We start from the raw sequence: 10,000 nt of genomic DNA, 5'->3' as shown, positions 1-10,000 counted from the left end.
GAAGTGACACAGGTTTTCAAGTGTTTTTACAGTTGCAGTGACAGATTAACAACATTTCTGCATTACTGACAGGAGAAACACTCTTTTAAAAGGCTGTAGTTGAAGTGATGCGGGTTTTCAAGGGTGTTTTTACAGTTGCGGTGACAGATTAACAACATTTCTGCATTACTGACAGGAGAAACACTCTTTTAAAAGGCTGTAGTTGAAGTGACACAGGTTTTCAAGTGTTTTTACAGTTGCAGTGACAGATTAACAACATTTCTGCATTACTGACAGGAGAAACACTCTTTTAAAAGGCTGTAATTGAAGTGACACAGGTTTTCAAGTGTTTTTACAGTTGCAGTGACAGATTAACAACATTTCTGCATTACTGACAGGAGAAACACTCTTTTAAAAGGCTGTAGTTGAAGTGATGCGGGTTTTCAAGGGTGTTTTTACAGTTGCGGTGACAGATTAACAACATTTCTGCATTACTGACAGGAGAAACACTCTTTTAAAAGGCTGTAATTGAAGTGACACAGGTTTTCAAGGGTGTTTTTACAGTTGCAGTGACAGATTAACAACATTTCTGCATTACTGACAGGAGAAACACTCTTTTAAAAGGCTGTAATTGAAGTGACACAGGTTTTCAAGTGTTTTTACAGTTGCAGTGACAGATTAACAACATTTCTGCATTACTGACAGGAGAAACACTCTTTTAAAAGGCTGTAGTTGAAGTGATGCGGGTTTTCAAGGGTGTTTTTACAGTTGCGGTGACAGATTAACAACATTTCTGCATTACTGACAGGAGAAACACTCTTTTAAAAGGCTGTAGTTGAAGTGACACAGGTTTTCAAGTGTTTTTACAGTTGCAGTGACAGATTAACAACATTTCTGCATTACTGACAGGAGAAACACTCTTTTAAAAGGCTGTAATTGAAGTGACACAGGTTTTCAAGGGTGTTTTTACAGTTGGAGTGACAGATTAACAACATTTCTGCATTACTGACAGGAGAAACACTCTTTTAAAAGGCTGTAGTTGAAGTGACACAGGTTTTCAAGTGTTTTTACAGATGCAGTGACAGATTAACAATATTTCTGCATTACTGACAGGAGAAACACTCTTTTAAAAGGCTGTAGTTGAAGTGACACAGGTTTTCAAGTGTTTTTACAGTTGCAGTGACAGATTAACAACATTTCTGCATTACTGACAGGAGAAACACTCTTTTAAAAGGCTGTAATTGAAGTGACACAGGTTTTCAAGGGTGTTTTTACAGTTGCAGTGACAGATTAACAACATTTCTGCATTACTGACAGGAGAAACACTCTTTTAAAAGGCTGTAATAGAAGTGACACAGGTTTTCAAGTGTTTTTACAGTTGCAGTGACAGATTAACAACATTTCTGCATGACTGACAGGAGAAACACTCTTTTAAAAGGCTGTAGTTGAAGTGATGCGGGTTTTCAAGGGTGTTTTTACAGTTGCGGTGACAGATTAACAACATTTCTGCATTACTGACAGGAGAAACACTCTTTTAAAAGGCTGTAGTTGAAGTGACACAGGTTTTCAAGTGTTTTTACAGTTGCAGTGACAGATTAACAACATTTCTGCATTACTGACAGGAGAAACACTCTTTTAAAAGGCTGTAATTGAAGTGACACAGGTTTTCAAGTGTTTTTACAGTTGCAGTGACAGATTAACAACATTTCTGCATTACTGACAGGAGAAACACTCTTTTAAAAGGCTGTAGTTGAAGTGATGCGGGTTTTCAAGGGTGTTTTTACAGTTGCGGTGACAGATTAACAACATTTCTGCATTACTGACAGGAGAAACACTCTTTTAAAAGGCTGTAATTGAAGTGACACAGGTTTTCAAGGGTGTTTTTACAGTTGCAGTGACAGATTAACAACATTTCTGCATTACTGACAGGAGAAACACTCTTTTAAAAGGCTGTAGTTGAAGTGACGCAGGTTTTCAAGTGTTTTTACAGTTGCAGTGACAGATTAACAACATTTCTGCATTACTGACAGGAGAAACACTCTTTTAAAAGGCTGTAATTGAAGTGACACAGGTTTTCAAGGGTGTTTTTACAGTTGCAGTGACAGATTAACAACATTTCTGCATTACTGACAGGAGAAACACTCTTTTAAAAGGCTGTAATTGAAGTGACACAGGTTTTCAAGTGTTTTTACAGTTGCAGTGACAGATTAACAACATTTCTGCATTACTGACAGGAGAAACACTCTTTTAAAAGGCTGTAGTTGAAGTGATGCGGGTTTTCAAGGGTGTTTTTACAGTTGCGGTGACAGATTAACAACATTTCTGCATTACTGACAGGAGAAACACTCTTTTAAAAGGCTGTAGTTGAAGTGACACAGGTTTTCAAGTGTTTTTACAGTTGCAGTGACAGATTAACAACATTTCTGCATTACTGACAGGAGAAACACTCTTTTAAAAGGCTGTAATTGAAGTGACACAGGTTTTCAAGTGTTTTTACAGTTGCAGTGACAGATTAACAACATTTCTGCATTACTGACAGGAGAAACACTCTTTTAAAAGGCTGTAGTTGAAGTGATGCGGGTTTTCAAGGGTGTTTTTACAGTTGCGGTGACAGATTAACAACATTTCTGCATTACTGACAGGAGAAACACTCTTTTAAAAGGCTGTAATTGAAGTGACACAGGTTTTCAAGGGTGTTTTTACAGTTGCAGTGACAGATTTACAACATTTCTGCATTACTGACAGGAGAAACACTCTTTTAAAAGGCTGTAGTTGAAGTGACGCAGGTTTTCAAGTGTTTTTACAGTTGCAGTGACAGATTAACAACATTTCTGCATTACTGACAGGAGAAACACTCTTTTAAAAGGCTGTAATTGAAGTGACACAGGTTTTCAAGGGTGTTTTTACAGTTGCAGTGACAGATTAACAACATTTCTGCATTACTGACAGGAGAAACACTCTTTTAAAAGGCTGTAATTGAAGTGACACAGGTTTTCAAGTGTTTTTACAGTTGCAGTGACAGATTAACAACATTTCTGCATTACTGACAGGAGAAACACTCTTTTAAAAGGCTGTAGTTGAAGTGATGTGGGTTTTCAAGGGTGTTTTTACAGTTGCGGTGACAGATTAACAACATTTCTGCATTACTGACAGGAGAAACACTCTTTTAAAAGGCTGTAGTTGAAGTGACACAGGTTTTCAAGTGTTTTTACAGTTGCAGTGACAGATTAACAACATTTCTGCATTACTGACAGGAGAAACACTCTTTTAAAAGGCTGTAATTGAAGTGACACAGGTTTTCAAGTGTTTTTACAGTTGCAGTGACAGATTAACAACATTTCTGCATTACTGACAGGAGAAACACTCTTTTAAAAGGCTGTAGTTGAAGTGATGCGGGTTTTCAAGGGTGTTTTTACAGTTGCGGTGACAGATTAACAACATTTCTGTATTACTGACAGGAGAAACACTCTTTTAAAAGGCTGTAATTGAAGTGACACAGTTTCTCAAGGGTGTTTTTACAGTTGCAGTGACAGATTAACAACATTTCTGCATTACTGACAGGAGAAACACTCTTTTAAAAGGCTGTAGTTGAAGTGACGCAGGTTTTCAAGTGTTTTTACAGTTGCAGTGACAGATTAACAACATTTCTGCATTACTGACAGGAGAAACACTCTTTTAAAAGGCTGTAATTGAAGTGACACAGGTTTTCAAGGGTGTTTTTACAGTTGCAGTGACAGATTAACAACATTTCTGCATTACTGACAGGAGAAACACACTTTTGAAAGGCTGTAGTTGAAATGATGTGGGTTTTCAAGGGTGTTTTTACAGTTGCAGTGACAGATTAACAACATTTCTGCATTACTGACAGGAGAAACACTCTTTTAAAAGGCTGTAATTGAAGTGACACAGGTTTTCAAGGGTGTTTTTACAGTTGCAGTGACAGATTAACAACATTTCTGCATTACTGACAGGAGAAACACACTTTTGAAAGGCTGTAGTTGAAGTGATGTGGGTTTTCAAGGGTGTTTTTACAGTTGCAGTGACAGATTAACAACATTTCTGCATTACTGACAGGAGAAACACTCTTTTAAAAGGCTGTAGTTGAAGTGACGCAGGTTTTCAAGTGTTTTTACAGTTGCAGTGACAGATTAACAACATTTCTGCATTACTGACAGGAGAAACACTCTTTTAAAAGGCTGTAATTGAAGTGACACAGGTTTTCAAGGGTGTTTTTACAGTTGCAGTGACAGATTAACAACATTTCTGCATTACTGACAGGAGAAACACTCTTTTAAAAGGCTGTAATTGAAGTGACACAGGTTTTCAAGTGTTTTTACAGTTGCAGTGACAGATTAACAACATTTCTGCATTACTGACAGGAGAAACACTCTTTTAAAAGGCTGTAGTTGAAGTGATGCGGGTTTTCAAGGGTGTTTTTACAGTTGCGGTGACAGATTAACAACATTTCTGCATTACTGACAGGAGAAACACTCTTTTAAAAGGCTGTAGTTGAAGTGACACAGGTTTTCAAGTGTTTTTACAGTTGCAGTGACAGATTAACAACATTTCTGCATTACTGACAGGAGAAACACTCTTTTAAAAGGCTGTAATTGAAGTGACACAGGTTTTCAAGTGTTTTTACAGTTGCAGTGACAGATTAACAACATTTCTGCATTACTGACAGGAGAAACACTCTTTTAAAAGGCTGTAGTTGAAGTGATGCGGGTTTTCAAGGGTGTTTTTACAGTTGCGGTGACAGATTAACAACATTTCTGCATTACTGACAGGAGAAACACTCTTTTAAAAGGCTGTAATTGAAGTGACACAGGTTTTCAAGGGTGTTTTTACAGTTGCAGTGACAGATTAACAACATTTCTGCATTACTGACAGGAGAAACACTCTTTTAAAAGGCTGTAGTTGAAGTGACGCAGGTTTTCAAGTGTTTTTACAGTTGCAGTGACAGATTAACAACATTTCTGCATTACTGACAGGAGAAACACTCTTTTAAAAGGCTGTAATTGAAGTGACACAGGTTTTCAAGGGTGTTTTTACAGTTGCAGTGACAGATTAACAACATTTCTGCATTACTGACAGGAGAAACACTCTTTTAAAAGGCTGTAATTGAAGTGACACAGGTTTTCAAGTGTTTTTACAGTTGCAGTGACAGATTAACAACATTTCTGCATTACTGACAGGAGAAACACTCTTTTAAAAGGCTGTAGTTGAAGTGATGCGGGTTTTCAAGGGTGTTTTTACAGTTGCGGTGACAGATTAACAACATTTCTGCATTACTGACAGGAGAAACACTCTTTCAAAAGGCTGTAGTTGAAGTGACACAGGTTTTCAAGTGTTTTTACAGTTGCAGTGACAGATTAACAACATTTCTGCATTACTGACAGGAGAAACACTCTTTTAAAAGGCTGTAATTGAAGTGACACAGGTTTTCAAGTGTTTTTACAGTTGCAGTGACAGATTAACAACATTTCTGCATTACTGACAGGAGAAACACTCTTTTAAAAGGCTGTAGTTGAAGTGATGCGGGTTTTCAAGGGTGTTTTTACAGTTGCGGTGACAGATTAACAACATTTCTGCATTACTGACAGGAGAAACACTCTTTTAAAAGGCTGTAGTTGAAGTGACACAGGTTTTCAAGTGTTTTTACAGTTGCAGTGACAGATTAACAACATTTCTGCATTACTGACAGGAGAAACACTCTTTTAAAAGGCTGTAATTGAAGTGACACAGGTTTTCAAGTGTTTTTACAGTTGCAGTGACAGATTAACAACATTTCTGCATTACTGACAGGAGAAACACTCTTTTAAAAGGCTGTAGTTGAAGTGATGCGGGTTTTCAAGGGTGTTTTTACAGTTGCGGTGACAGATTAACAACATTTCTGCATTACTGACAGGAGAAACACTCTTTTAAAAGGCTGTAATTGAAGTGACACAGGTTTTCAAGGGTGTTTTTACAGTTGCAGTGACAGATTAACAACATTTCTGCATTACTGACAGGAGAAACACTCTTTTAAAAGGCTGTAGTTGAAGTGACGCAGGTTTTCAAGGGTGTTTTTACAGTTGCAGTGATAGATTAACAACATTTCTGCATTACTGACAGGAGAAACACTCTTTGAAAAGGCTCTAATTGAAGTGATGCAGGTTTTCAAGGGTGTTTTTACAGTTGCAGTGATAGATTAACAACATTTCTGCATTAATGACAGGAGAAACACTCTTTTAAAAGGCTCTACTTAAAGTGATGTGGGTTTTCAAGGGTGTTTTTATGGTTCTAGCAACAGATTAACAACATTTCTGCGACAGATTAACAACATTTCTGCATTACTGACAGGAGAAACACTCTTTTAAAATGCAGGTTTTCAAGGGTGTTTTTACGGCTCCAGTGACAGATTAACAACATTTGTGTAGGAGAAACACTCTTGAGAACCCAGCTACCCCTGTGTTTTGCAAGGCCATCCCTGTGGCCTTGCAAAACAGTGACATTGACAAAGCACAGTGATTCAGAAGAGAGACACTGGTAAACCTAACCTAACGTACCAAATTCTCTCTTGTGTCTTCATTAACAGTCGTTGAGGCTGTGGAGGCTGTCATGTCGATGGCAGCAGCAGCAGCAGCGGTGGTGGTGGTGGTGGTGGTGGCGGTGGTGCTCTGCTGTGTCACAAATGAAAACCGTTTTGCTCTTGCCAGTTCAATTTCCAAATTTCTGACTTGTTTCTGCAGTGAGGCAATCTCATTCTGAGAGAGAGAGAGAGAGAGAGAGAGAGAGGAGAGGACAATGTGTGAGTGTGTCTGTTGACAGTGAACAGCACTTGGTGAAACACACTCAAAACACACTCAAAACACACTCAAAACACACCCAAACACACCAAACACACTCAAAACACACTCAAAACACACCCAAAACACACCCAAAACACTCAAAACACTCAAAGCACACTCAAACACACTCAAACACACTCTTACCTTCAATTCAACATTTTCTTGCAATATCTGTCCTCCAACATTTCTCCCTTCCTCCTCCTCTCTTCCTCCTCCTCCTCCTCCTCCTCCTCCTCCTCTTCTTCTGTCACATTCATCTGTTAGAAGCTGAATCCTAATCTTTAAATCTTCAATAACCCTTTCCTTGTCCTGTGCCAAAGCTTTCACCGCTTCTGCAAACTCCATCTATTACCCAAAAAAAAAGAAAAAAAATAGTATTAACATAAAAATCCAGTTTAAGGAATTGTAAAGGTCACAAGGTCAGTACAAAGCAAGACAGAGGTCAGGAAGGTCAAGAAACAAGAGATTAAGCTTGAAATGGTTCGGTTTGATACCCAGACACCAAGAAAAGATATTATTGATATTATTGAAGAGTATAACAATATCACTACCCAAGATATATATAAATTTTTTTAAAGATTTATTAAAGTTCATTATTTCATTATTGTTGATATGTTAATGACTGCTATTAATTAAGGAAATAATGATGGAATTAATTAGTCTTGTCAGGGTTCGGTTAGGTTAGGTTAGGTTAGGTCTGGGTGTGTGTGGCAGTGTCTGGGTGTGTGTGGCAGTGTTTGGGTGTGTGTGGCAGTGTTTGGGTGTGTGTGGCAGTGTTTGGGTGTGTGTGGCAGTGTCTGGGTGTGTGTGGCAGTGTTTGGGTGTGTGTGGCAGTGTTTGGGTGTGTGTGGCAGTGTTTGGGTGTGTGTGTCAATGTCTGGGTGTGTGTGGCAGTGTTTGGGTGTGTGTGGCAGTGTTTGGGTGTGTGTGGCAGTGTCTGGGTGTGTGTGGCAGTGTCTGGGTGTGTGTGGCAGTGTTTGGGTGTGTGTGGCAGTGTCTGGGTGTGTGTGGCAGTGTTTGGGTGTGTGTGGCAGTGTTTGGGTGTGTGTGGCAGTGTGTGGGTGTGTGTGGCAGTGTTTGGGTGTGTGTGGCAGTGTCTGGGTGTGTGTGGCAGTGTCTGGGTGTGTGTGGCAGTGTCTGTATTGACTTGATTGAAGGTTCCTGTGGTTTACTCACATCACACTAATTCAAATCAAGTGTTGGTGGTGCAGGTGTGAGCAATAGCCAGGTAGAGAAGGAACACAGTTTTTGGGCATTTTCAGATGTGTAAGTGTGTAATGTGTTGTTTTCAGGTGTGTAAATGTGTTTTTCATGTGTAGATAGCTTGGGTTTGTATTTCTGTGTATTGTGTTGTTTTATGTTGAATTTGTTGTTGTTGTGTTTTGTTCGTGTTTTTCCTCATTCCTCTGTGTGTTTCTTTCCCCCGTCTCCTGCCTCTCCTTCACAACAAACATCGTTCTTTTCTTGCACCAATTACCATCCAATCAATGTTTTTAATCCTTACATTCTCTCTCTCCCTCTCTCTGTCCGTCTTACCTGTTTTTCGTCATCTAGTTTCCTCCTTTCTTCCTCTCTTATACTTGCAATTCTCTCTTCAATCTCTATCTCTCTCTCTTTCATCAGTTCCTCTCTCAGTCTGTCCAGGCCCTGAGGAAATTAAAGAGAGGCATTAGAGTAAGATAGAATATTTGCAGTGTGAATTGTCGGTGTCCTCTCTTTCTCTCTTTCTCTCTTTGTCTCTCTCTCACCTCCCATCTGTTGAGAGACGAGGGTGGGGAGGAGGGCGGGTGCTCCTCGCTGGGACTTGAAGAGAAAGGCATGCTAGTGGGGGAGGTGCTGGTGGTGGCTGTCGTCGTTGTCATCATTCTAAATCTAGACCTTATGCTTTCAACTTCCAGCCTGTGCCTCTTTCTCTCCTCCTCCAGTTCCCTTCGGCCTTCCTCCACCTGAAGTAGTAGTAGTAGTAGTTGTAGTAGTAGTAGTAGTAGTAGTAGTTAGTGTTTTGGTACAGGGGACATGACAAGGGTGACTAAGAGGGGGTCTGGTGGGGGTCTTCAAGTGGCACAGGGGACATGACAAGGGTGACTAAGAGGGGGTCTGGTGGGGGTCTTCAAGTGGCACAGGGGACATGACAAGGGTGACATTAGCAGAATCATCAACAGCACTAAGGGGAGGACAAGAAGTGATGTGTTCAAGGTTGATAAAGTTAATATTTATGAGAGATGGGAATGAAATGGCTTTAAATAAGGTGGTGGGTGAACTAAGTAACAAGGATGTGAGTGTTGAGTCGTCAGGGAGCTCTGAAGGATGACTGGACAGGTGTATGGATGGGAATGACAGGTGGAAGCAGGTGGAAGCAGGTGGAAGCAGGCAGGTGTGTTATGTACAGGGCCTGCGACATGTAGACCTCCTGGCTTGTTGCACTGCCCTCGTGTTGCTGTGGCAGTGCTGGGAGTGGACACTTGGCTGTCACACAACTGCAAAGGGTGATGCACACACAAACAAACAAAACTTGAATAATTCCAGACTCAAAATTTTCCCGACTCAAAAGTTTTTCCCGACTCAAAAGTTTTCCTGACTCAAAAACTTTTCCTTACCACAAGAGCAAGTTTCCTCTGCACTTCCTCTTCCTTCTCCTTCTCCCAGTCCCTCCTCTCATTCTCCAGAAATTCTTGTCTTTCTCTCTTCTTTTCTTCTTCTTTCCTATGCAAATCTTTCTTCCACTCAGCTCTGATCTTGTTCCCTTCTTCTTCCACTGCTTCCTCCTTCTCCTGCCTCAACCTACGAGAGAGAGAGAGAGAGAGACAGAGAGAGAGAGAATAAAAAAAATGACAAAAGAATTATATTGTACCATTAAATCACACACACACACACACAAACACACACACACACACACACACACACACACACACACACACACACACACACACACACACCTTTCCAGTAGCTCTGCCTTCAAAATTTCCAGTGCATTTCTTTCCCTCTCTACAAAACTTGTTTCCAAAATCTTTACAATTCTTTCTTTTTCTTGCTGAAGTTGCTCCCTTACTTTCTCCTCCACTCTTCCCTCCAGGCCGGCCACCAGCGTCTGTGGGAGGAGGAGGAGGAGGAGGAGGAGGAGGAGGAGTAGTGGACAAAATTTAAATAAATAACAACAACAACAATAGCAATGAAAACAAGAGAGAGAGAGA

The 10,000-nt window shown here is 40.1% G+C and overlaps 1 protein-coding gene across 12 annotated transcripts in view; it reads right to left on the bottom strand.

The window, feature by feature from the left end:
- LOC135112418 (golgin subfamily A member 6-like protein 22) overlaps nt 1-10,000 on the bottom strand; it is a 28,025-nt gene that overhangs the window by 8,787 nt on the left and 9,238 nt on the right. For 9 of the 12 annotated variants that reach the window (XM_064026863.1, XM_064026862.1, XM_064026866.1 and 6 more), the window contains exons 13-18: nt 9,746-9,897; nt 9,407-9,590; nt 8,558-8,755; nt 8,346-8,456; nt 6,954-7,154; nt 6,528-6,725 (exon numbers count right to left, since the gene is read on the bottom strand). In XM_064026863.1, the coding sequence (XP_063882933.1) occupies nt 6,528-6,725; nt 6,954-7,154; nt 8,346-8,456; nt 8,558-8,755; nt 9,407-9,590; nt 9,746-9,897 (1,044 nt within the window). Of the gene's footprint in view, nt 1-6,527; nt 6,726-6,953; nt 7,155-8,345; nt 8,457-8,557; nt 8,756-9,406; nt 9,591-9,745; nt 9,898-10,000 lie in introns of those variants that run through there. The other 3 variants (XM_064026872.1, XM_064026873.1, XM_064026874.1) reach the window with 3 other exon arrangements.

Source organism: Scylla paramamosain, chromosome 23 (genome assembly GCF_035594125.1).
Source record: "Scylla paramamosain isolate STU-SP2022 chromosome 23, ASM3559412v1, whole genome shotgun sequence".
In the NCBI taxonomy this organism is placed as follows: Eukaryota; Metazoa; Arthropoda; class Malacostraca; order Decapoda; family Portunidae; genus Scylla; species Scylla paramamosain.
The sequence above is the reverse complement of the archived record's forward strand: the minus strand, read 5'-3'. Positions and strand labels throughout refer to the sequence as shown.